Genomic DNA, 26,024 nt, shown 5'->3' with positions numbered 1-26,024 from the left:
GTATTGTTTTGCACAAAAATTAACAGAGAGAAACTGGGATTATAGAGTTGGCAAGGCTTGAAAATAATAAAATTAAATAGTCAGAAATCATTCCTGCATTTTTTCCATTCTAAACCCCATCCTAGAATCTTTTTCTGTAATTGCTCAGTTATATAGTGTAGGGTGTTCCAAGGCACTAAAGCAGATCTCAGAAACAGAGTACACGCTAATATTCAGCATATCTATAGATCGTTGTTTGTCTTCATGTTGCAAAGCTGCTTAAAAATTCAAATCTCTTCAGCCTGAAAATAGTAGCTATTACATAGTTTTAATCTTCCATAGCTTGCTCTTTATTGCAAAATAATTTCATAAAGCTTTGCAAAGAAACTGCTGATAGTATTAGAGGCAGAAAACAACAAAATGTTGTTAGGGTCTCTGATAGCAGTACAGATAGCTCTGACGAGGGGGCTGTGGAGGAGGAGCACCTAGGGCATGGCAGTACTGACGAGTACAGCATCTCGCTGATGTAACTGTTCACGGAGTACTTCGTTTTTCTAGCGAAAAAGCAGACAGACGGACAGGAGCTTTACCAATCGAGCACTGCATCTCTTCACTTCTGAACAAATGTGGTAACCTGTAGCAAAGGGGTTTTCTTCCCACTAATTTGTTGGGAAAAAGGAAAAGAGTTTTGTTCACTCATAACCTGGGAAGCACATAAAGGGAAAGTCTGGCTTCGCTGAAGTAAATGAGAACTTTGCCATTGCCTTCAAGGAAACCAGACCTTTACCCTTTGCTGGGTTGTTTAATATTACTACAGGCGTAGCAGAGTAATTTATAAATATCGTTATACCTATAATTTGGGACTATGTCAGCTGTTATAACTTTACTCATTTTGAAGAAATGCAGAGTTATAAACTACCAAACCACCTTTTACTCATTTTCAAAATATCTGTGCAAGCTAATTCAAAGTTTATTCTGACTCTCCTACATGCTTACTAGACAATCTTTTGTAGTTCTCTAAGAGTAATGCTTTGTATCCAGTTGTGCATCTTAAGTGAAAATGGCAAGTTTAATAAGCTATACATGTCCTTTGTGTATGTGTGTGTATCTGCATAAGGGTTATGAGATGGTTTCTCTAGCCCAGGCCCCAAAGTGGCGATACGCAGATGCCTCGGGTAGAGTGAAGAGCAGGGCTAACCTGTATTTCCCCGTAATATTTTCCCATCCTCTGCCTGTGCTCAGCTCACGAAGTTTCTGAGCCAGATGAAACCATAAGTCCACCATAACTAATATGAGTAATTGACTTTATCTGAATAGGTATATGACTTTATCTGGTCAGATAGATATCAACTTAAATATATTTTTAAAAGCAAATCAATACCTGTAACTGATCAATACTTATGCTTAGCCCAGTGTTTAATTAAGGGGAAACAAGTTGCCTCTTTTTCCATGTGTGCCTAGTCTTCCCAAGGAGCAGGGTGCTGGGCAGAAAGGGAATTTGCCTTGTCACAGGTGTCTTCGGTGCAAGAAGGAATTCTGTCAGTTGTGCCATTGCCATTCTGAAAGGATCTGCAAAGGGACCTTCGGCACACTGTAAAATTGGTAGAACCGATTTCTTCAGAATATTTATAAAATGACCGCAACTAGCAATTGGTTACCAGCTCTATGTTGATTATTTTCCACTGGTCTGTGAGTAGGCAGTAGCAGGTAATAGCAGAGCCCCTCCAGGAAGTAGAAGAAAGCTTGTCTTTGAAAAGAAATACAAGAATGAAAATGTAACTGGAAATGATACTGTAAGGACAAGTATTTGGGGCAGGAGAGCCTCTACTGGGGAGGAAAACAAATAGGGTGACCTGGCAGGTCACTTCTGTTGCTGGTCTTGGATTCCTTGCCTATCAAACTCTCGGGTAGAATTGAGACCAGTTCTTCTTCACCAAATAATTTAAACATTGAATAGTTTTTCCTACTTTACGGCAGTGAAATGTTATTTTGTGAATACTGCGGTAACAATAACTTTAGAATTGAACTCATTTTCCATGCTGATACGGCAGATAAACTGAGAGGCAAATTCCTTCTTAAAAAAAACTCCTTAAAGAGAGTGATTGCTCTTGCTATGTATCTGCCCAGCACTTAGTGTGGAAGTCTAATTTCTAAACATGTGGTTTATACTTCAGGTATATTTTAATATTTTCTATTTATACTGTTAAGTTGTTTGATTTCTCTGCTGTCATCTGATGTATTTGTTAGGGTGAAGTTTCTTGCCTGCTACAAGACAGACGGAAATTTTGTACTTGGGGCGTTTTGGCTGGTGTGTGGTAGCAGGACAGAGCACAGCCATGCATCCTCTGTGTTTGTCTGCTTTTTATATCAGATTTATGTCACAGATAGAAATTTGAAAAAATAGTGCCTGAAGTTGGGTTCTTTGTTTCTTATCTGGAGTCCCGTCTAGATTAATTAATTAATTTCCTGTATAGGGGAGTGACCTTTTTTTGTTATTACTGATTTTTGGAAACTGAGTAGGGCTCTGTACGGATCCACAAATTAATAAATTTGGAAAGAAATGTGGGCCCGGGTTGTTATTCAGGCAAGCTGGGCTTGGGCTGGGGCTAGGCCTGCCTTTGTGTCCGCTGGCAGAGCAGCGGGTGGACAGGGCGCTGGTGCTCTGGGGGCTTAGGTGTTGGGCTTTGTGTGCCTGGGTTCCAGTGATGGCCAAATCTGTGTCCAGAAAGTAATGGCATTACAGAGTATTTTTTTGTCATCTTCTGCGGGTTGGGCATAATTCATTCTGAGAGACCATCTCGGCTTTTCACACAGTCTATTCCCTGCTGTTGCATGGATTACAAGGAGATGTGTTCATGCTCTTGATGTTTCCTCTGTTCTTTTTGTGGCATTAAATAGTTTAAACTAGTCTTTTGCCTTTCGTACAATAGAATTTGTTAAAGGATGTTGGCAAAAACTTTTTGGGTTTTGGCATGTGTAACACAGGAATAGACGTGTGGTCTCCTCAGGGCTAAACCTCTACTACTGCGTGGGTTTATGCACTCGAGGGAGGCTTGTGTCTGTAACCCAGCAGGTCCCTTCCAGTCTTAAGTTGGAAAAAATGGAAGCGCAGAGCTTACATAGCTTTGCTTGTCTTGAAAGTGTTAGACCAAAACGTATATTCTCTCAGAAGCTGTAGCGAGCTGTGTATTTTTGACATCACCTGAACACTTAATCATTCAAGCAGAAGCGTGAGGAGGAAGGACTGTTGGCTATCTCACTGCAGTGCCTTCCGAGTCCCGCGCCACTGGCGCTGGCATTTTTTCAGACGCTGGTTTCTCCGTTTCTCAGCTCTGCCTCCTGAATCATGAGGCAGGGTGAGTGCAAAGCATGTGAGCTGAAGGAGTACGTTAGTGTATACTGAGCAACCTGGTTCTTAGCCAGGCTGTTACTGCTGTTACAGCTGGTGTAAGGCTAACTCCGCTATGTCTGCAGTTACACTTCAGTGTCAGGCGTATCCATAAATTAGGGGTTTGCGTCCAGAGGCCTAAACTCTGGAAGTGCTGGGTATTTCTCCTCCAAGGGATAAGCTGGGCAGGGGCATCCTGCTTAGTGCATGAACTTGTTAAACTTCAGAGAGGAGGAATGGTTTGTTTTACCCATTTTCTCTTGATTGTAACTAGTAACTGCAAACTGGTAATTAACGTTATCCAAAACTCCAGAGACAATACATTTTATCATAGCTCACCCTGAAATCATTAAGACATTGTTGACGTGCTGTTAACCCAGGGGCAAACTGCACCCCTAAACTGTAGCGAAGTCTGTTTGACCCAGGTCACAAAATTAAAGAAATGTATGACTGACAGGCACAGATCTGGAAGGACTGTGCAGTCCATCCCTCTGCTCTGAGATGCAATCAAGGTCATGTCACTTTGGATGTTTTTGCATCATTGCTTTCAAAGATAGTCGACAGTTTCTGACTCCAAAATCTATTGACTGGCCGCTTATTGGATGAGAGGTAATTGCATAAGCTAAAGGGGAGAGCATTTGCTAGGCTGGTCTGTCATCCTGTGAGAGCGGTTAGAGCACTCGCTCTTCGTTAGGCATTCAGACATATTGCTTAACTTTGTGTGTTATCTGTCACTTTGCAGCTATATGGTCAGATGTGGTGAAAGAAGTGAATTTTTAAAAGTATGAACTAAAATAAGATAAAAAAATGTTCTGACAGTCAGAATACATAAGCTATACTTTAGAAGAAAATACTATGATACTATCTACTGTGGCTTCTACTATTATTTCCGCATTTTTGTGCTATCTACTGAACTAAAATAAGGTTCAGCAAAGGATGACTAATACAGTAGGAATATTGTAATGAGTATTAATTAATACTTTGCAATTTAAATCAGAGACAATATGAAGTAGATCAGAAAAAAATCTTGGAAAAAATCTACTACAAATGGGTTTGCTTTGTCTGCTATGGCTCACAGCGCTATTAATCAGGCACAGTACTCCAAGACACTTATGTGATTCTGCAAGTTTTCCTGACTCTGCGCTTACTAATTTTGCAAACTTACTGCTTCATTAACACTAGCCTTTTTTACTTGGTATTCTGTCATGAATTAGGCATACAAGAAAGGAAAGAAGAGAATTATTTTTTTGCTGTTTGCTGTTAACCTGCTAGTTGTTGTAGCAGATTCCCACTCTAGCTCCGTAGAGTCCAGGCAAACTTCTCTGCCACAACTCCTGTAGGAACAACAATAAATATTTCTCAGCCTGGAAGGGACCTCAGAAGGTCTCTAGTCCGACCCCCTGCTCAAAGCAGGGTCAACACCAAATTCAGATCAGGTTGCTTGAGGCTTTTTCTAGTCAGGTCTGGAAAACCTCCAGGGACAGAGACTGCAAAACCTCCCTGGGCCCCTGCTGCAGTGCTTAGTTATCCTTGTAGTGATTTTTTTGTTTGTTTGTTTTTTTGCTTATTTCTTTACAACCACTTTGTTTCTTGTTCTCTTGCACCTCAGCAAAGATCCTGGCTCCATCTTCTTGCTAACCTCCTTGTAGATATTGGCCGGTGTCTCAGCCTTTTCTCACAGGGCATGTGCATCAACTCCCTGCCCATCTTGTGTCCCATGGCTAGACTTGGTGAAGGTGATCAGTATGCTTCTTACACTGGAGGCCCCAAAACTAGACACAATATTCCAGATGCAGCCTAGAGGTAAGGAGAATAATAGTTGCAGTGCTTGGTAACTTTTCAGTCCTCAGAAAGTTGAATTACTGTAATTGCTTCCAGAGTCCTTCTCATGAGAGCTACATAATTCAGCATTTGGGTTTTCTGTTATCTTCAGTTTAAAATTCTTCTCACTTCCTCATCAAAAATCTGCATTTTGGCTGTTTAATGCTTATGTATGGCTTTTCTTTATAGAGATTTGTTTTCACTGGTTTGCAGCATCACAGGGCCATTGGTCTTGGCTCTGCTAAATAAGGAAGTTGCAAAATTGTTCCTACAAGTCTTGGAGAACAAGTCTTCCATCATATGACTTAAGGAGGGGGGAAACTGTGTTCTGGAAGTCAATACCTTTCAAGAAGATTTAAGGGGTTGTACTGGATGAGTTACTTAAAATAAGCATTCAGGGTTATATTGTGGCTGTGTGGATTTATAAACAGGAGTAATAGTATAGAAGGTATTTATTGCTACTGTAAACAAGCATCAGTTACCTCCAGCTATGGCAACTGAGAGGTTGCTGAAAAACTGGTTAGAGTCAGAAATGAGGCTTAAAAGTTACCCCAAACCTGACGTCCTTAAGCTCCATTCCCTGAGAGAGTGTTAAATGCCACATGCAGAAACCTTGAGGAAGGTTTGTGGTTCTAGGTACGAAGTTACCACAACTTTCCGCCATTATAATCAACAAGAACAAATTTCCACGAAAAAAGTTCTTACACTTTTACACAGAATAAAACATTAGATGCGGAAGAGGCTTACTGAGTTTTAAAGTAGGTGTTAATTTGCCTCTTCTATAACTGACTGGTACTTACAGGTTAAGTTGATACAGTTCTTGCAGTTGTCAGCAAACAGCTCAAGGCCCAAGAAACTACCTTTGTTGTGACTGTACACCATTAGGAAAGAATAATTTTAATATATATCCATCATGTTTTCATATTATAATTAATTTGAGGAAGTGCAAAAGATACCGTGTAACACTACGCTTTCTTTAAGCAGTAAACCGCTAATGAGCCGTTCTACATGGTGAATACAGGAAAAGCAGAAAATGGAGGTTCTGATTAGAAACATCTGCCTTTATATCTTCTTGTATTTAACTATATGGCTATTTACATGTCTGTTCTTCATATATACAAACGTGTGTATGTTGAGTATGTATATGGAAGAGCACCGAACGGGTGAGTCATTAACTCCTGGTTTCATTGGTTTTCACTTTTAAATGCTTTTTATTTTTTAAAAACGTTTTCCTCAGGTTGTGGTTGAATTGTCAGTTGGCGTTAACCCACACAGCGGTAAAATTAAGTGTTGTTAGAGGCTGGCTTACCAGGACGAAGCATACCTGCTAAATGAGAGCATTCTAAGCGTTTGACACAAAGCTGAGCAAGTGCAAGAAATCAACATTAAACAGACAACCAGAAGTGAGGAAAGCAAAGACTGTTAGCCACCTGATAAAATGTTGGCTGTCCCATAGAAACCATATAGGGAAGTTGAGGGTATTTGATTAGACTATGAGGGTGTGTGAAATGAGCACTGGTAACAGCAGAAATGCCGGCTTATCTCTGTCATCCCCTCGTGCAGAAAGAAGGTCACAGATGGATTTGCGGGATAGGGTTTGTGGAAGGCAGCGCACGCTTCTCAGCCGCAGGGGCAGAGCGAAGCTTCGCGCCGGGGCGTACAATGTTCATGCTCAAAGCAGCCCCACTGCGCAGAGCGAGATGCAAAGCGTCTCATGGCCCGTGGGCTCTGCGCACAGGGTTTGAAAATGCAGGCGGGCCACGGTTCTCCTCATGCCATGCAGAAGCAACCTGGATTTCCAGTGAGGCTGCGGCTTGAACAGAGCCCTGGCGCTGCTGGTGTTAAAACCTTGGCAACTCAACCGGTTTTGCTTTAGTCGAGGTCTGTGGTGTTACTGTGTATTTCTATTAGTTTGAGTTTGTAGCTATTTCCTTTACTTGCATATATTAAGTAGTATTGTTCGTAGCACTAAATCACGAGATCAGAATTCCGTAGACCCTCTAACTGGAGAGTTACCAGTCGTTGATAACTACAGTCAATACCCTGTGTACTAAAATTTGTGTTTCTGGTTGTGAAGACACGAAGGAAGCAGCCTGACTTCCAGGCTTGGTATGCAACCGTATTTGTGGTGTGAAAGTATCTGTTATGTTTTATTAAAGTGCTTTCAGAAAATTTAATATTGAAATGTAGTGAAATCTAATTAATTGGTAAAGCCTATTTGTAAACCGCATTGAAGAATTTTTGTTATTTCTGCTGAAAGTACTGTCTAATTATATTATGTGTGCTTTACAAAGAAATTTAAACTTAATGAAATTGAAATAGCAAACCTATTGAATTACAGCAGATAAATATTTACAGCAATTCCTAACAGTAGAATTTTTGATTAAACTACACTATCGCCCCGCTACAATAAACTAATATTAGCTTAAACGTATGCTTCACTTACATATTGCGTGCACAGGCTACTGTTTCTAAGTGTGCTGCATAAAACAGACCATTAAGCTGGTACAGCCGCACGGCGGGAGAGAGACGTGATCCTAAGTGCTGCGCAGAGCCAGGCCTAGCTGGCTAGGGAGCAGGACTGTGCCATCAGTTGTCATGCACCAGCCACCTATTTTGCAAGAGAGAAGCGTAAACATTTCACTAGTAACTCTCAGCTGATAACAAATGAAGAATGGTTTCTTGAGCCAACTCATTTCCGAACTATGCCTCTGGTTAGTTCACAGAGGCTTTTAATACCCCTCAACTGAGCGTTGTTTTTCTTTGTCGTTATGTATCCAGTAGGTCTGCAAAGTAGGTTGAGAAGTTTTTAATACCTCTTTTTCTATATTTTTAAAATGCTACTTAAAACTTACAGAGAAAGGTCTTTTTGATGAAAGAGTAGTTAACTCAGTCCCACAGGTTTGTCAATGAGCCTCTTGGGGCCATCGGGGGAAAGGTGATCCTAAAATGTACCTTGTCAGTTCCCTTTCTCAGAATCAGAAAAAAAATACACTCCCTTTCCCATATGTTGTCCTAGAGAAATATTTTCCCAGTAAAAAGGAACGTTTCCTTTCACAGTAAAAGAAAAGAAAGTTAAAAAATTCTTCAGCCTGAACTCGGCAAAGAATTTCACTGCCTAATGGTGCCACCACATGTTGCTTGCCGAAGTGATAGCTCTTAGGGGAGCCTGGTGCCGCCAGGTACTGCAGAATATGTTTTGGTATTAGAAATTATAAAGAAGAAATGAAACATAGAGCTCTTGGGGTTCTCACATTGCTTATGATTCATTTCCTGAAATACGTGAGTGACTGCATTTGGACTGGGTTTGCCCAGGCTGCGTGCGCCATGGCAGCATGTGAAGCTATTTTAAGAGGTTTTTCTACTTGCTGGCCCACTGAAGAAGCTGGGGAATTTGTTCGTCATATATTTTAAATATGCTAATGTAAGAATGCTAGCATAAGAGAATACTAGCATAAGATTAGCTCAGTTAAAATTAGGAGGGCCTTCAAAAATAAATGACAGTAGTCCCGCTTGTACAGAATTTTTGGACAGATTACCATCTAGTCATCATTAATAGTCATGTGCTTGTTTTTTTCCCAGACTTCGGCAAGCCCTGCAGAAATCAGAGAATAAAAATACCTTTCCATTTTTCTACATTCCTCATCAATCCCTGTATAATTACAGCAACACTTAGAATTTAAGAAAATCATTCTAAAGTAAGAGAATCAGGTTTCAATTCAATGAATCATGAACTGAATTAAGTTGCTGTCTTCTGTACCTTTTTAATGCTTTTACAATAGGGGTAGAAGTCACTTTAGTTGAGATGCTGTAGTTTTATACAGACATTTATTTACATAAGTAAGTGAATCAGGATGCAGAAGAGGAATCTGTATGCCGGCGTTTAGCTACGGCTTTTTTTTCTGCACTGTTGCTATGGAGAAGCATATAAATATTTGTATCACAAACTAATTTTACTTCCCTTATAGATGGCATGGAAATACAGATAAAAATGGTAAAGAAGAGTTACTGTAGGTGGGTTTTATCATGCAGAGTAATGTTTTGGAATGGGTTCAGGCACAGACTAGCAGCAAAGGAAAGTTAGAAGGTGCTGTGTTAAAGCAATCTGACATCTTCATGTTACGGGATAGAAATTGAATGGAAGTGTCCACTGCATTTGCAGTTTCCTCTTTTCCAATTTTTTTTTTATAGCATTATTAGGTATTTGTTTTTCTAATAGCTCATAGGTACTGGGCCATTTCTATAAAATCAAGTACAAGCATAAAAGAAAGAACTCTAACTCAGAAACACATGTCCATCCACCACTGGGTGGGTGATAGGGAAACTACACAGCTGCTTAGGAGTTGGAAGCTGCATAAATTATTTCTTCATATGATCACTCACATTTGTTCATGTCCAGCTTTTTTCTTTCCTTGTCTGCCAAATTGCCTCGAAGGAGGCAGCCATGCTGGACGCCAGCCTGTGGCCTCCTGAATTCCAGCAGCGCTGTGCATCTCCTTGCCTTTGCCCCTCACCCTGTCCTTTGGGCTGGTCTCCACCTAGCCTCCTTCCCCTGACTGTTGTCTCTCAGTCTTTTTCTTTGGGGTCTTAAGTCACTGTAATTATTCCTTAGTATATCAGGGTGGTTTCCAGCCTTCCAGATGCTGCAAGACCCTTAGCTGATAACCCCAGGTGATGTGTGAGAGACGCCTTTGGCACAGCTGAAACTCCGCTCTTACTGCCTCTGTAAATTCTGTATTATGAAACATCCTCTTTAACAAGAAACTTCAAAGAGTGGCTCTGGTTTCTCTTACTCAGCAGATATTTTTGACGCCTGGAATTGTTATCCTGGTTTCACACTGAGATCTCTCTGGTGACATCCTAAGATAATGAAAACAAAAAGGGTTAACAACAGGATTGAAAATAACACATATCACCACAGCAGTCTGCTGCCTCTTTCTTATATCGCAGGATGTTTTCATTCAATTCAACAGCAAAAGAAAATGGGCAATACAGAAATACTGAAAAACACTTGCAGCCTAACAGTCGTGCAATGCGAAGCTGGGGGCAGCGTTGTGTCAGTAGTTCGTCGACCTTTTAAGATCCCTTGAAAACGTAAATATTTAGGGCTAAATGACTTTTATGATTTTTCTAAAAATAGAAAACCTCTCTACAGTATTGAAGACTTCACAGTGAACTAAAATTTTACATCTGTAATGTAAATGTGCATACCGCTTGGCCAGTAGGTAGATTCTCCCACTGACTAAGCAAATTGCATTAATGTCTTCAGAATGAATATCTGCTGTAAAAAGGAGTAATTAATAATTTTTTTTTTAATTCCCTTTGTGTCTGAGATTCTGTGGTGAGCACTTTGCTTATCTGAAGTTACCTCAAAGAACTATCCTGTATTTGAAGACATAAATAAATCAATCTGTGATTCAGAGATGAGCATTCTTAGTTCCAGCCTGGTATCGATGCCTTCCTAACTGTAAGAGCGGATTTCCAGTGAAGCCCATCAGCTGTACGTGTCTGTGCTTACTGCCATTGGTTTAGGTAGCAGCCAGCGCTGCCGAAGAAGAGACGAGATGAGATGAGGTGACTGCCGGTTACCCTGCAGGCAGGCGTGACCAGAGATAGGGGTCGGGGATTTCCAGGGGCAGTGGTGGCGATGCCAGCTTACACAGCGCACTGTCACGAGCACAGTTACTGCCTAGGAGAGGCAGAAGACAGCTCCAATACAACAGTAACTTCCCCCGGCTTTTCATTTTGCCGTTCTTACAGCAGTTCCCCCGGGCGTGAGTCTGAGGGAGAAGGTTTTTTTCCTGTATCTGTTGGGCCCGGTAATTTCAGCGTAAGGCATTATTCATCACGAAAAGAATTAATCGGCGTACAAATTGCATCACTGTTTGCTGAGTCTTTTGGTGGGAAAAGCAATACCTCTGTGAAAACTGTGTCGTTTGTACAAGTCCGCCATAACAGACTTGCGTTTTTGTTTTCAACTATCAAAGCTCGAGTTAATTTTTTTGTGTAGCTTTATTATTTCGGTTGGATCCAGAAGCGTCCCGCTTTCAGATTTTGCTGTTTTGTGTAACTCGTCATGCGACCACTGCCCTTAGTGTACCTTTTCTTTTCTCCCTTCTCTCACAGCAAATGAAGCTTGCGGCTGAGTCACTGAAGGAGTAAACATGAAGGAACGGGGATGACTAAAGCAGTCACATGCGAATGCGGGCACTTCTTGAGCGCTGGGTTATGATGGTGATGCGTAGCTCTCGGAGTGTGCACTCTACCATCTATTCAGTAGGTGGCACCTGCTTATATGATACTTGGTAAATATTTTTTTGCCTGACACTGTAAAAAAAGATCTTCTCTCCTGCTCTCTTTGTTCCTTATATGAAACCGTTTGTGCAATTGACACCAAATAAAGCACTCCAGCTCATGCTAGGTCTGGCTGAAATCTGCCAGGCTCACCGTGCTTCCAGTGATTGAAAACAGATCCTGTGAGTGAGCATCCAGAAGCCAGCTAGAGTTTTCGACTGCGACTTTGTAAAAGGAAAAAAAAAAAAAAAGAAGGTAGACTAGTGTTCAATTCAGAGTGTACTGTCCCTTTGGGGTTATTGCCCCTTTTGTTCCTTTATTCCAATAGCTAATCAATCCTCTATTATTTCAAAGACTTGCTTATTAGCTACTGTTTGCACATAGCAAAGTAATTTAAATATTTTATACATTGCATAATGAAATACATGATTGTTCCTGTATGATCTGAGAAGTAGTTGAACATAAATATTATAACGTGTGCATTATATACTCCTGTGTGCTAGTTATCTAAATAAGCCCCAACTAAAATCCTTTCAAAAGCCGGGTAAAAAGCATTCAGTAGGAAACAGACTGCTGATCAGTAATTTATGACGTGTATTTATTTTTTAATTTACATTGGATTTTGGTATCGCTTCCCTGGATCTTGAACTGCAGCGGTGTATGAATGGATCTTCTGGTTAAATGAACTGATAGTAACAGATCGATTAAACTTGATACTTGATATACCAGTACTTGTGTATGTAGTGAATATCCGATTTTTTTTTTTCCTTGCATTTCACAAAAAGGTAGTTTTCCTAATGTCTCATTGTTTTCTGACAGTAATAGGACCAAAATCCACAGTGTTTGCTCCTGTGACCTTGACACGGTTTATTTTCTCCTGCTGTCACCTTTGGTAGATGTAACTTACCTATATGTGATACTTGCTGGAATTCTCTTTGGAAAAATCTGCTGTTACAATAATTAAGGTATTTGCCTACTTTGCACATTTCAGATTTCTGCCACAGGCCCCCCACAGCAGAGTCGTATAACTAAGCCGAAATAATGTGTTCTGTCTGGAATTTAAAATTAGCATTTCTCAAACTCTGCAAGCGTGACCCAGTAAGAAACGACTCCGTTCCCTCGGGAAGAGGAGCGAAACCGTGCTACAGCTGCTGTCTCTGTTCTTGCTTCTCCCGCTGTGCGTCCCCCACGCTGCTGCTATTTCAGGGGTATCTCATGGGCTGCTGCTGTTTCGCAGCCTGTTCCCGAAGCCGTGGCAGGGTTGTGGCTGCACAAGCTCTGCCCTGAGCAACCAGCAGGGATCTCTGAGGGGAGCACGGCTCCCTTCCTATAGCGCCGTAGAGGTCCCAAGACCGAAGCTTCTTTGAGGAGGGGACCAGCATGTTCTCCATGAAAGCTCCCCAGCTTTGCAGTTTCTTGCCCACTTCGATCTGAAGTAGCTCACGTGTGTTCAAGTTTTACTTGTGCTGCCTAGTCAGTGTTTTTGAGCAAACAGTTCAGGAGAAGAAAAATCTGTGGGATGGGTTCCTGGTGGAATATGTTCTTGTGAGCTTGTCATAGCCATTTTGAAGGGATGGTGCTGGCTTACGAGCATAAAATTGGTGTGTTTTGCTGATGGCAACTGTATCAGGTGTCTGGAATAATTTCCTAAGATGGGTTAGAAAAGGAATCGAGTCGTGTCTCAACTGTGATCATGTGGGAAAAAAAAAAAAAGTAGACTTCTGCAAAACTGACTCTGGTTGTCCTTGTGGTCCTTTCATTCTCCTGTTTTCTGTAGACTAACAGGAAAATCTCTAGTAAGGTTTAAGTACCTGGTGACATAAGTAACGTTAGCTGTTGCCCTTGCCTTGGGTAAATCCCTTCACTTCTGCTTTGTTTCCTTATCTATAAATGGGGATAATACTGTTCTTTAGGTGGATTCTCCACCTAAAGCGAGGAGGTATGGAGGAATTCTGACCTTCCACAGTGTGAGTGAGTGAGAAGTATGGGAATCCTTTGTTTTATAGGGATTAGAGTTTGTTCTAGATACCGGGAGAACTCTTGTTTTAGCATCGCAGATGCTACACAGTCATGACAGAGAGTGTTTCTGTCCTAAAGAGCATACGCTTTAGCTGGCTGAGAAATGTTACCTGTATATTGCCAAGTAATATTTTGTCACTGAACTGAAATTGAGCTCCTATTCCTCTGTATGCTGCGCTTTGTCCTTTAACGGGGGGGTGTGTGTGTGTCCACTGTGTTTAATGCTGTTTGATATTGGGTTTTGGTTTGTTTTTTTGGTTTTTTACTTTCATGATGTCATCTATTTTCATTTCTCATTTGAGAGAAAAAAAATGACAAAAATCTGTTGTCAGATGGAAATACTAGAAAGAGCAAACAAGATATTTACCAGTAGCTGCCATTCCCAAGCTGTGTAATCTGCGTGTCTGTTCCTAGTCTGGGTAACTGTGTCCCCAAGGCACGCAGTTAGAGTGGAGACTTTATTCTCCCATCGTGCTCAGGCCATCCCCTGGTGCAGAGCTGACGTATGAGGCCGTTGGTCTGGTTTCCTCAACGTGCAATAGAGAAGGGCACAGTGGGCTCCAGGGGAAAGCGCGCTGAAGTGAAAGGCAGCAAAGCCGCCTGGAGCAGAGGTGTCTGGTTCCCGGTGAGCATCTTCTGTCTTCTGCCTTGGGGTCATCGAGCAGTTTGCGAACAGCGACAGCTGAAGCTGCAGCTCGGGCCCTTCAGGCAAATAGCGGTGGGTTCACGCAGGGGCTGCGGAAGGCGTTGAACGGGCTCCGAGCAGCTGCCTCGGGACTGGGCAGGGCACAGCTTACGCTCTGCCTGCGCCCCCGTCACGGGCAGCGAGTCCGTCCCTGGAGGTTCACGGCCCAGTCCGTTACCCAACTAGAGAAACCCTTACAGCTCACAGGGACAGCCTTGCCTCTGCACCTTTCAGGAGTGCGGGGAAACAGGCACGCTTGGGTGCGTGGCAGCTCTTCCAGTGCCCGAGTCTAAGAAATAAAGTAAGTTCATCTCTGGTCTCAAGCTTTAGGGAGAAACCTAGGATGAGTCTGGAGGCATCTCGTTTGGGAAGATGACTGTGTGGGAGTAGCCTGTACCTAGCCATAAGGCTTGAATTTTATACGTCTCCTTAGCAGCAGCAATAACAACCAAGAAAGCTGTTTTTAAGGGAAAGGGCAGTCGTAAATAACTTACTGGTGATACAAAAGTTCTCTCGTCAGGTACGTTGTGAGCCACAGGTCTAATTGCGTAGCCCAGAGGGATCTGCTGACTCAGGATCTCTTGTACTTGCCAGACTGCAGCACCTCCCGTGAACTTAAGGGCAGTAGAGGAGGAAAACACTGGAACTGTTACACGAGGAAAGGTTCCTCTGTAGGCAGGCAAACAATCTGGGTATTTTAGCCTGCCTGTATCTGAGGGAATCGATCTCGAATCTCCTTCAGGAAGACTTGCACCGATTGAGAGTTTAATTCCTTACTCAAAGCAAAGCCAGTGGGAACCGGGCCTACTACGGCCATGTGCTTTCTTCAGGAAAGCTCTCCCCTGCCTCATCCCAGAGTTGGCTGGAGCTGGCAGCAGGGCCTGGTGACTCACCTGTCAGCCCTGAAGACTGATGCCCTTAGAGAGGAAGGCTCTCTCTCCACCCCGCTGCTTGATATAAAAACACAGTGGTGATGGCATCTGTCATCGCTGGTGTGATGACAGCCCTTCCTGCTAGCTCCCAGGTCTGCAGCACTGAGCCGAACCTCTCCCAGGCCTTGGGCACTCAAGCTGAGTGCACGTGGCACGCAAGCGCCCAGAGAAAAACAGATCCTTCCCCCCTGCCTCCCCCAGCCCTGTGTTTCGAGGGAGGGAGAGTAGTGAGAGGGAAGAGAGAGGAAGATGTTGCACAAGGGTTTGCTGAAATTAATTGCTAAGGAGATCTGACATGACACATCCGAGAGCCTAGTGAAGTCCTTACAAAAACCCCATGCTTTTCAAGTCCTCTAAAGTATCAAGTGTACTTGCATTTTTCATATGACATAATTCTTCTACCATCTGGGAAAGTAACGAGAGATCATCTTTTTTTTTTTCCCCTAGTATAATAGACTACTCTGTCAATAATTCAGGGTTCTTGACTTCTAGAAATTTATGTCATTTGTAATACACACAGATAGGCCAAACTGAGTCAACTTGTTACAAGTAATTACAATTTTTAGCTCAAAAAAAAAAAAAAGTCGCCAAGGCCTGTGCTTCAAGAAGGGAGCGGGCTAAAACCGCTACAGAGACAGTGCTCCGGAGAAGGGCAATCCGGCTGTCCCTTGAAACACTGTACCGACGTGACTTGCTGGCTTCAGGCAGTAGGCAACTAAACAAGTGAGTCACCGTTACGCTTTCCCAAGTACAGTCACGTCAAGGTGTTATTACTCAAACACCTTTTACTGAAAGCAAGTCAATCTGGGCTTAGCAACAGATGGATGTGTTCTGATTCATCCACATAAACTTAACCCTGGGAAAGGCTGTCGGGGTGGCTCGGTTGTCTCTAATGTTGGGGACATTCCAGTTTGCCCCCGTTCTCCGTTTATTGCCAGCCATCCGTATTGGGACTTCTCTATAACCAGCTAGCGCATTTCTTTACTTGCGAATGACAAATTTGTTAAAAAACAGTCGTCCGACCTGCGCATACCAACTGCTGAGATGTTGTTGCTTGGCCTTGTTGCCTTAAAAAAAAAAAAGAGGAGGAGGGTAGTACAAGATTTGTTACGCCTTTCCTCGCTGAGGCATGGTCACAGCCCCGTGGGTTCCTCGGCTGCTCCTTGCCTGCTACCACCTCCACCCCGTCTCACGTTAACCAGAGCTGGGAAGCTCACCAGCAATGGCAAGGGCCCAGCTGCAGAAGCCTGTGGGTACAGCTTCCCGCAACGCGCCAATCTTAAAGCAATCATACATTAATTGCATATAATTACGTACCTTGTTAAATGCCATTAACCCCTGTAAGCGTGCCAAACACCCTCTGTCCATACCGTCTCCGGCTGGTTACAGTTGGTGTTTCACGAGCAGTTACATCGCTGCAGAAGAGCGGGTTGTGCGGAACCGCTCCAACCACAGGTCACCAGAGACCTCTCTAAGGGTAAACTGGTACCACCCACGCTCAGGCAGTCCCCTGCCCCTTGCTGTAGCACGTGCTGGTGGGGCAGAGCGGGCAGAACGTGTTCCGGAAGCGCTGCTGGTACCCGCTCCTCACCCTGACTCGCTCTTCACAGGTCCTGGGAAAAAATACAGCAGTAATAAGCAGCATTACTCTCCCAAGTACACGTTAGGGCACGGCCGTTCGTAAGTGATGACCGTGAGAGCACACGCCTGGATTTCAGCTTAGGTATTTCAGTTGTTCTCTCCGCTCTTGTACTGACATACTTAATTTTAGACTAGGCGTTCAGGAGCAGATGTTTTCCAGCACGTGGCAGTCTAAACATCGCCATGTGGGGCACCGTTGTGAAGAGCACACTGCAAAGCAGTTGCAGTAAAGAAGCGGCATTAACTCCTGGGATCCCGCTACGTGGGACAGCGGAAACGGAGCAGAGCACGCATGCAGACGGCTGCGTCTTGCACTGTGGTTTTAGATCTTGGGTGGTTTGGGTGACCATAGCTTTGTCTTAAGGCGCCCATCTTCTGGTGCACAGCCAGCATGCCCCGCTACTCGCTTCTGATATGCATCAGTGCTGATGCTAACATTGGGTTTTTTACTATTACCCATTTTACATTGCAAAGAAGAATAGCAGTGGGTTAGGTTTGGATTAAAAACATTCAATCTATACTGGTGAAACTTCAACTCGCATGCATCTTCACAGGAGAAAAAAAAAATATACTAGTTTATACACCACCTATGCAGATTTGGCCAACTGGTATACAACCAATCATTGCGTCTCATGAGGAGCCTGAGACAAGTAAAGCACCTTACTTTCCCCGAGAGTTACAGCGGGGGTGGGTGAGGTATCCCTCCCGTGACTGACGGACACGTGTGGCTGAGATAAGACAGGGCACACGCACAGCAAATACTTTAACCGAGAGTATTCTGTACTCCAGAGCTGCCAGAAAAGCACCGGGTTTGCTACGACGGTGAAGTCGGACAAGTTTGTCACCAATGTTCTCTGGCTGAAGAGCGGCTGGTAAAGTTTACCGAACCATTACCGAAGCTCTGCCCAAGAAACAGCAACCTCAACCTTTCAACAAAAAGCCATTTTAGCAGGTGCCAACCGTGACAACTTTTAAGCCCAAATTAACAAGCTTGATCTATGCGAGAGGGTAACTGCAAGTTTGCGAATGAACATGCATCCGCACACAAAGGTGTATTTTTTCCAGGGCGGCTGAGCTTAACGTTTCTGCCGCTTTCTGCCGTCCTTTATTGCTCCCCGCGAACTCGGTCAGCGCTGCTCAGCGTGAGCTATTCGGCGTCTGCAGCTCTGAGAACTGGCTCCCAGCAAGCCCGTCTCCGGCAGGTCTGGCCTCCGGTGTGCTGCCGCGTGGGGTGCGCGGCCAGGAGCTTGTGCTGCCCTTACGCGGTGAGCGCCAGGAGTAACAAACCGCATCGACGTGCAAGGCACAGGTTATGCATCAATCAAGGTATCACTTTTATTAACTGGATTTTCCATTTCTGTCGCACACCATGAATGTTTATACAATGAAAAAGCCAAACATTGCCGGAAGCAATAAGATCAGCTGATATTTCTGTACCCTCTTAACACACACACGGACTCTTTCTTGGTGAGAAATTTTTATATTTCTGTTCATTAATTCTGCTTATTTATACTGCTACTCTTAAAATTCTGTGTCAAGATTGTCACATCTTAAATACAGATTAAGTTGCTAGAGGTACATTATTTTTTTATATATATATATTTATATACACACATACAGAAAAATACAAGACTAATTGTTTTTCCACAATATTTAATTTATACACTACTGTAACTATATGCAACTTTTAAAGACACGTTAAGGGGTACAAGAAACTGTTTACTTGCTCTAAATAGTTTGGTCCAATATTATCTTAACGTAGTGGTTATTCTCGCCCTTCCTGTTACGTGACAACATAACACAACATACACCACATGCACAATCATTCACCTATCAACAAATGGATAAAGGACGCCACTCAGACTAACACCTGTACACCCAAAGGTTCAACCAACCGCACACGACTCTAAGGCTATAATACAACTATGCAGCATAAATGGTCAACACTGCTGTTCTAAAGTGAGCACCATATATACAGTTGTATATAAAAACATCGGAAACAAAATACACCCGGGGTTAGTTAAAAGGTGCCATTCCAAGGCTGTACATAGTATCAGGAAAGAGTATTTACAATACTTGGAAAAAAGCTGCAACAAATAAGTTTATTGCCAATGCCCTTTATAAACTTGTCTCCTACGCTCACTGTCTGTGAACCACACATCTCACTTCTGGCCCTTGGTAAGATCCCTGCTCAAAAATTTCAAGCAAACGTGTTCTATGGCTTCACCCACACATCTATTCTTGTAGCTTCTGATTTATAAATATCACACTGACTAAACCGCAACATTTTAGAGTTTAAAACTTAAAGAAGTAAAACACGTATCCTTCGCCTTGTTTAGGAAGCAGAACGTCAAATCCCTGGCTAGGCTAGCCAGTAAGAATACCCCCTGCGATCTAGACTCTCTTAGTAAAGTCTGTTACTAATCAAGAAGAGCTGTCATGAGCTGTAGAAATTCTGACCAAGCGTTAACGCCGTTCGTTCTTTGGTGCTCTGCTCACTCTGCGGTGGATGTGAAAGGCGCTGTGTGTTTGACCATTCTGCAAGTGTTAGGAGATGCTCAACAGTGTAAACTCCTCTCGGACATCCAAGGTCTGCCCAGGGCGCTGCTACATAATACCACCAGTTTCACTAGCATTGCTTAGAAGACCCAGTGCACAGCATGAAAAAATAAAACATTCTTGCCCTTCCCAAAACTAGCAATCTGCAATATATTTTATTCTAGATAATAAAATTCCACAAAGTTAATTCATCTGGTCAAAAGTATCCTTTTGTACAGAAATACTCTAAATCAAGACCTTGCCATGGCAATGGGAAACCCGACAGAAAGGCTAAGAGCTGTAAAATAAATACTTTCCTATATGCTATTTTAAATTGACTTTATGAAAAAGCATGATTACTGAGGGAAAATAAGTGGTGTACAGCAGTATTTTAAGTCTTAAAAAGAGTAATAATGAGAAAAATGTAAATGACAACAACAACTTCAATTTGAATCCAATTACCTAAAGGTTTTCCATCCCTTATTGCCTTTTGAAATCTCAGGGAGGGGAGGATAGGATAGGGGAGAAGGTTTACAAGGTAAAAACCTAAAATATTAAGTGTCATGATATACTAATAACAAAAGTAATTCATACAAATACTTTATTTTCAGTTAGCATGTAAAAACTCAGAAGTAGACTTAATAATTTACCTTCGTTATATTAAAAAAGAAGATTGTCTGCTTGTAGTATTAACATATTTCTATGGGAGAAAGCTGCCTTACAAATCTACTTGCCTTTTTTTTTTTTTTTAAAAGAAAACTGCCTCTAGCAAAACAAGATCTTTTCAGTTTCATTTTTGAGCCACAACTTTATCCACATCATAGCTTAAGACAAATAGGTGTGGGTTTAAAATCATATTTCAAGATCACTAATTTTCAGTGCATCTTTGCTTTGTACATGCCTTGGAACATCTGAAAGCTCCCCGAAGAGTTTTCAGCATCAAAACATTATTGCTTTGGTTCTGTTTCAGACATATAGAAGTATGCCACATATCACATATTTTAGATATCACAGAAGGTCAGAACAAGAATTAACATTTCACAAGCAAACGAAAGCTTCTCTCTCTAGTTTAAGTGCAGAACGTGAAACTTCTAAGTGCTCCATTTACATTAGGATCTAGATATTTATTTTAATTTAATCCAGATCTTCCATAGTAAAATTATAAATGTAAAAATTACACAATAAAATATTCTGTTTTGTTGAAAAAGAAAAACATATCGGCTAGCAGCATGCAAAGACCATGCATTGTCATACCATCAAGCAAACACAAAATAAAAGTGTAATAAATAACTGCTCAAAGCCCACTCAGAAATCTTAAGACAACAAAAGGGGGTCCGGTGACAAGGTGTTCACAGCTCTGAACAGGAAGAATGATGCTGTTAAGTAGATCGAGCTATTAAAGTCAGGTCATTGTCAAATGACATGACAACAACTGGTTTGACTGGAGGTACACAGCAGCCCCTCCTTTGGGTTCCGCTGAATATTCACAGATATCGTCTTTTCACAGAGAGGTAGTTGTAGCACATTGTTTTTCAAGTTCCTGTTCTTTATCCGTTCCAATTCGTTCGCTGTGTCTGACATTTGGTCAGAAAAAAATTTTAGGTTGCCCAACGATGAAGCCTGGTTCACGCTTCCGCTGGAACTTATACACATTTTCCATGTTGATTTCTCCTGTACTTTTACACTGGAAAAGGACAGATTGTTTTGAGGATCAATAATGTATTTAGTGCTGCCATGAATCTGTGAACCTAGGCAAAGGCTCATTAACTTCAGGCTTTCAACCAGTTCCCCTGCACTTCTAGACGATAGCTGCATTGAGTTTCCGGATCCAGCGCACCTACGAGTGGAACCTGAAGTGTTGTTGGTGCTACCGCTGGAGCTACCGGAGGGACTCCCCCCACCCTTGTTGTTATCACTTGGGCTCGTTTTGTCTACCCCTCCGTTTCCATTACTTGGTTTGCTTTGTCCACCACCATCTCCTTGGCTGCCAGGTGGCCCTTCGCTACTATCCCGTCTATGCCAGGAGTAAGTAAACCCGCTATCTTTGTCTAGGCGTCTCCTACTTTCCGAGTCGTCATCGCTTGTTTCTGAGCTACTGCAGCTAGAGCCCCGTCCCTGGCTTTTCCTCCTGTGATAGCGTTTATGCACTGTGCTAGGTGAAGCAATATTCATTTTTAACCTGCTGAGCTTTGGGGGTAAGTTCTCATCCATGTCAAACTCATCATCTGACTCGCCCTCCTCAAAGATTTGATTGAGGACTGGTGCACTCTTTCTCGAAGTAAGACGATTCGTAACTGAAGGCTTACGGCGCAGAACAACTTGAGTAGAAAGAGAAATAGGTTTCTTATCTTCTTCATCCTCCTCTTCATCTTCTTCTACTCTGAACAAGCACTTCCGGCCACTTGTAGTGGGTTTTAAACTCACTGATGGGACTGCTGAAAGCGCCGGTCCAGCTAATTCAGGGACATCTTCTTTCTTTGCTGAATCGCCAAGGCCCTTGCTTCTGTGGCCGTTGAGAACATTCTCAGCCGTGCGAGCTGGTGACTGAGGAACAGGTGCATGGGAGAGAGGAGAAGCTGTAAGGTCATCCTCCAGATCTTGGGGTACATCGATTTTTGTTGGCCACGATTGCCTACGTAAACAATTATGAAGGATAAAAGAACAGTTAGATCATGGCGAGCGTTTTAGAACATACAAGAAAATGTAAGATCTGCACAAGAGAAGCACAAATACTGCCACACAAATTGGCCTGCTGAGTGGCATGTTTGTAAATAACAGTACTGAGTAACTGAGGAAAAGGAAACCTTCTCAGAGAATGGGCGTTCCTTTAGAAATGCTGTGATTTGAAAGGAACATCATATCTACAAACCTATAGCTTAGAAATTATGTTGGTTACTGTCAAATGAAATCTTAAGATTTCACTGCTCTCAGAAAATGAATTAAGCAATAAAAAACTTCAAATAATTGTGTCTCAAAGAAAATAATCTGAAGTAGGTATAGAACCGCCAGTACCTAGAGGAAGATGCGAGCTGATTCAAGCACAACTTAAATAAGACAGTATTGCAAACTACTTTTAATCTGAAACTTCTGGGGGTTTTTTCCCCAGTATTCTTAATATAAAAATTAGGTTAGAATTAACATGAGTGAGACTGAAAAGTTGAGTCAGAAGAAACATCCTCTCATTTTCAGTAAGCCTCATTCAGACCAAGCTCTATTCTACAAAATCCCCTTTAATTTTAAACACACATGAGTTGAGATCATACGTTTATTTGACCTTAGCTGAGCAACGGGAATAATACAGCTGCATGAATTCAGGACTCAAGCTACTTAAGAATACGACGCTTGAATAAACTGTAAATCAAAGTTCAAAATGTATGACTGTGTACTAGCATTAGCTCAAATCAAAATGAACGTAATACTTGAGTGTAAATCAATTTGATCAGCTGATGTCTTATCTCCAGTATCTAAGCTAGGATCTAATGATTTGTATTTTACTTTAACTCCTGAAATACATTGTAATTTTCTCATAATGCATGCAGAATAAATGAAGAACAAAGACCGTCAGTCTTTCCTCTCTCTCTCTCTGTATTTTGAAAGCCTAATCCAAAAGACGAACGCCTACAGACCAACACCTTAACATGAATAATTCTTCAATTGCTTCACTCAGCATAAACCCCACATTTCTTGTGGAGACCAGGAAATTTTTTCTAACCCCTCAAAGTAAGAGTTATCTTTAAGTTAAAAAAGTTTGCCAATCACTTAACTTTACGTAACTAACTCTACCATATTGCATGAAAAGCTGTAGTGGAGACCTCTGTTCACATATGGACAGCATATTACAAGACATTCCCAGCCATATTTTGGGTCTGCCAAAAGAAAGGGCCGCATGACTTTGTAGCTCAGTTTAGAAGCAAGGTGTAGGAGGAAAGCAGGAGAGGAAGCAGAGAATGTCTCACAGCGAGTGCGACCCCAGGTATCTGCTTGGACAGCCTGCATACAAAGACGGAAGGATCACCCCAACTTCCTGATCTCCGCTGTGTTAAGAGGTCAAGCTGAAGAAACAAGGAAAGCTCAGACACCTCTTTGATATTCTTACTCTAAACATGTTCTTTTTAAGTGTTTAAAGTTAATGGAAGCACCTGCAGTAGGACTGCATTTGCTCAAGTCTCCCTCTGGAACGGCTGGATAGAAAAGGATCCTGAAGTGTGAGATGCCTGTCTACACAGGTAACAATTGACAACTATCTTCCCAACTGTATGAACTTTGAAGAGTATTTTATTAAAGCCAACATTAAACTCATCAAGCCTAACTGCAGACTTTGTTTTGAAGTGCTAGCTTCAGTTTTGCTTAACAAACCAGCAATACAAAAATCCACCAGGATCCTCTAACAGTAGGACCTGGATGCCAGCACACCCCTGCGAGCCTGTGTAGTCCACTCCCTGGGAGGAGCCACACAGGCTCCTTCCTGTCTCGCGGGGCACTGGGAGCTGCTGGTGCCCTCCCACCAGTTTCCCTCCAGTGAGCAGCTCTGCCTGGAGGGAGGCCACACAACAACTGCTGCACCCACCCAAGCTGTCCAGACAAGAAGTGGAGCCCAGGCTGTGGTCCTCCTTTGTTTGACACTAGCATCCTCCCTTAGGCCCCAGCTGACTCCAGAAATGCTGGAAACCACTGACCTAGTTTTCTGATGACTTGTGCTACGCTGGGTATTTTAAACACAAACAACTGCCAGTGATTAACAAATAGGACTTAAATAAATTAGAAACATAACTACAAAAGTGACAGAAAATGAAGATCTAAACATTTCAAGAATTTACCATGCTTTAAGAACAGACTGATTTGTCAGCAAAAAAAGGAAAAGAGTTCTGTGGCTGTCACAATAAAGGGTAAATATAGTATCTAACAGTACTGTAGTTTCCAGGCAATAAACCTCCTCACTACAGTATGTTTATCTCTCATAGCAGCCCATGTTTGCCTCCTTTCCCTTCCCCCCCTCCCCTTATTCCCAGTAGGCCTGAAGGGAGAGTGGGACAGAAGGGAAGCTCCAGGTTGCAAGTAAGTTAATTTTTTTTAAAAAGTCTCTGGAAGTCTCAAAATCAAAGTAATGCACTACTTTGTTGTCTTTTCCATTAGGTCATTCTATATAAACACTTTGAGTTTAGAACCATCGTGAACTAATGTTCACGGAAGAGACTCCTCTAAAAGCCTCTAAAATCTCAGCCTAAATCCAAGGTAACAATCAAAGGAGACGATGTATCTTTAACCTATTTTCCAAAGTGCATGCCCTTAATTTATAACAAGTGTCCTTTTTTTCCTAGATTGAACTTGAGGTGGTATTACCTTACTTTTCTCAGTTAGGCCAAGGAAAATATGGATATGCACCAGAAGGACACCATAGCTTTTATGTCCCCATTATCATTCCTATTAAATGATTTCACATGTGACCTTGCATGAAAGTTGCACAAGGAAACCTTTGGAATGAACAAGCTATTTTTCCTTTTTCTCTAAATCCTACGGATAGATTAACAACACTGAATGTAGGCAGCAACTCTAAACATCAGCACAAGCACTTAATATTCTTCTCTCATTAAAGAGATTAGCTACTAACAATTATTATTGCTAATAACAGTTATCAATAATAGTTTACCAAAACCTAAAAGGCAACTATTGAAGACACTGGAGGTTAGAGAAAAATTAATGGAAATGCCTCAAGCACAACCTCCATCTTCACTGGAAAGATTGTCAAGATGGGCCAATAAAGATTTTTTTCAATACCAGCAGATCCCTAGTCATAGTCTAACACTTAAACATTTTGTTTTTAACTTCCTGAGTTAAGAAAAATAACTGTTCCAAACATGCATCCTCCAATATCAATGTGCAGGTAGAAACTATACTATTTGCCTTGTGTTTGGTTTTGGGATTTTTTTTTGTTGGTTTTTTTTTTTAAAGCAATGCTGCTGTAACTGAAAATATACGATGCTTTGATAACTGGTTGCAGAATGAATGGACTGGTTGAACATACCAATACCAACTAGATGCCAGAACTCCACTTTCCCCTTTAGTCTTACTGTGCCACAAGCTGAAGCTTTGAAGATCTCAGGAAACCTTACTATAAGTTTTTTTAATCATGTTTTTGTCAAATGGAAAAAAAAAATAGAATCATAGAATCATTTAGGTTGGAAAAGACCCTTAAGATCTTCGAGTCCAACCGTTAACCTAGCACTGCCAAGTCCACCACTACACCATGTCCCACAGCACCACATCTACAGGTCTTTTCAACACCTCCAGGGATGGTGACTCAACCACTTCCCTGGGCAGCCTCTCCCAATTCCTGACAACCCTTTTGGTGAAGAAGTTTTTCCCAATCTCCAATCTAAACCTCCCCTGGCACAACTTGAGGCCGTTTCCTCTTGTCCTAACGCTTGTCACTTGGGAGAAGAGACCGACACCCACCTCACTACAACCTCCTTGCAGGTAGTTGTAGAGAGCGATGAGGTCTCCCCTGAGCCTCCTTTTCTCCAGGCTAAACAACCCCAGCTCCCTCAGCTGCTCCTCAGACTTGTTCTCTAGACCCTTCACCAGCTTTGTTGCCCTTCTTTGGACACGCTCCAGCACCTCAGTGTCTTTCTTGTAGCGAGGGGCCCAAAACCAAACACAGTATTTGAGGTGCAGCCTCACCAGTGCCGAGTACAGGGGCACGGTCACTTCCCTACTCCTGCTGGCCACA

The 26,024-nt window shown here is 42.3% G+C and overlaps 2 protein-coding genes across 2 annotated transcripts in view; one reads left to right on the top strand and one right to left on the bottom strand.

The window, feature by feature from the left end:
* Positions 1-12,210, top strand: part of ANO10 (anoctamin 10) — a 126,815-nt gene extending 114,605 nt beyond the window's left edge. Inside the window, exon 12 of the mRNA XM_009324167.1 lies at positions 11,315-12,210. Coding sequence (XP_009322442.1) covers positions 11,315-11,350 — 36 coding nt within the window. The 3' untranslated portion in view covers positions 11,351-12,210. The remainder of the gene's footprint in view (positions 1-11,314) is intronic.
* A 5,870-nt stretch (positions 12,211-18,080) lies between these two features.
* Positions 18,081-26,024, bottom strand: part of SNRK (SNF related kinase) — a 33,839-nt gene continuing 25,895 nt past the window's right edge. Inside the window, exon 6 of the mRNA XM_009324166.1 lies at positions 18,081-21,929. Within this exon, the coding sequence (XP_009322441.1) occupies positions 20,711-21,929 (1,219 nt within the window). The 3' untranslated portion in view covers positions 18,081-20,710. The remainder of the gene's footprint in view (positions 21,930-26,024) is intronic.

Source organism: Pygoscelis adeliae, unplaced genomic scaffold (genome assembly GCF_000699105.1).
Source record: "Pygoscelis adeliae isolate BGI_AS28 unplaced genomic scaffold, ASM69910v1 Scaffold25, whole genome shotgun sequence".
NCBI lineage: Eukaryota > Metazoa > Chordata > Aves > Sphenisciformes > Spheniscidae > Pygoscelis > Pygoscelis adeliae.
The sequence above is the reverse complement of the archived record's forward strand: the minus strand, read 5'-3'. Positions and strand labels throughout refer to the sequence as shown.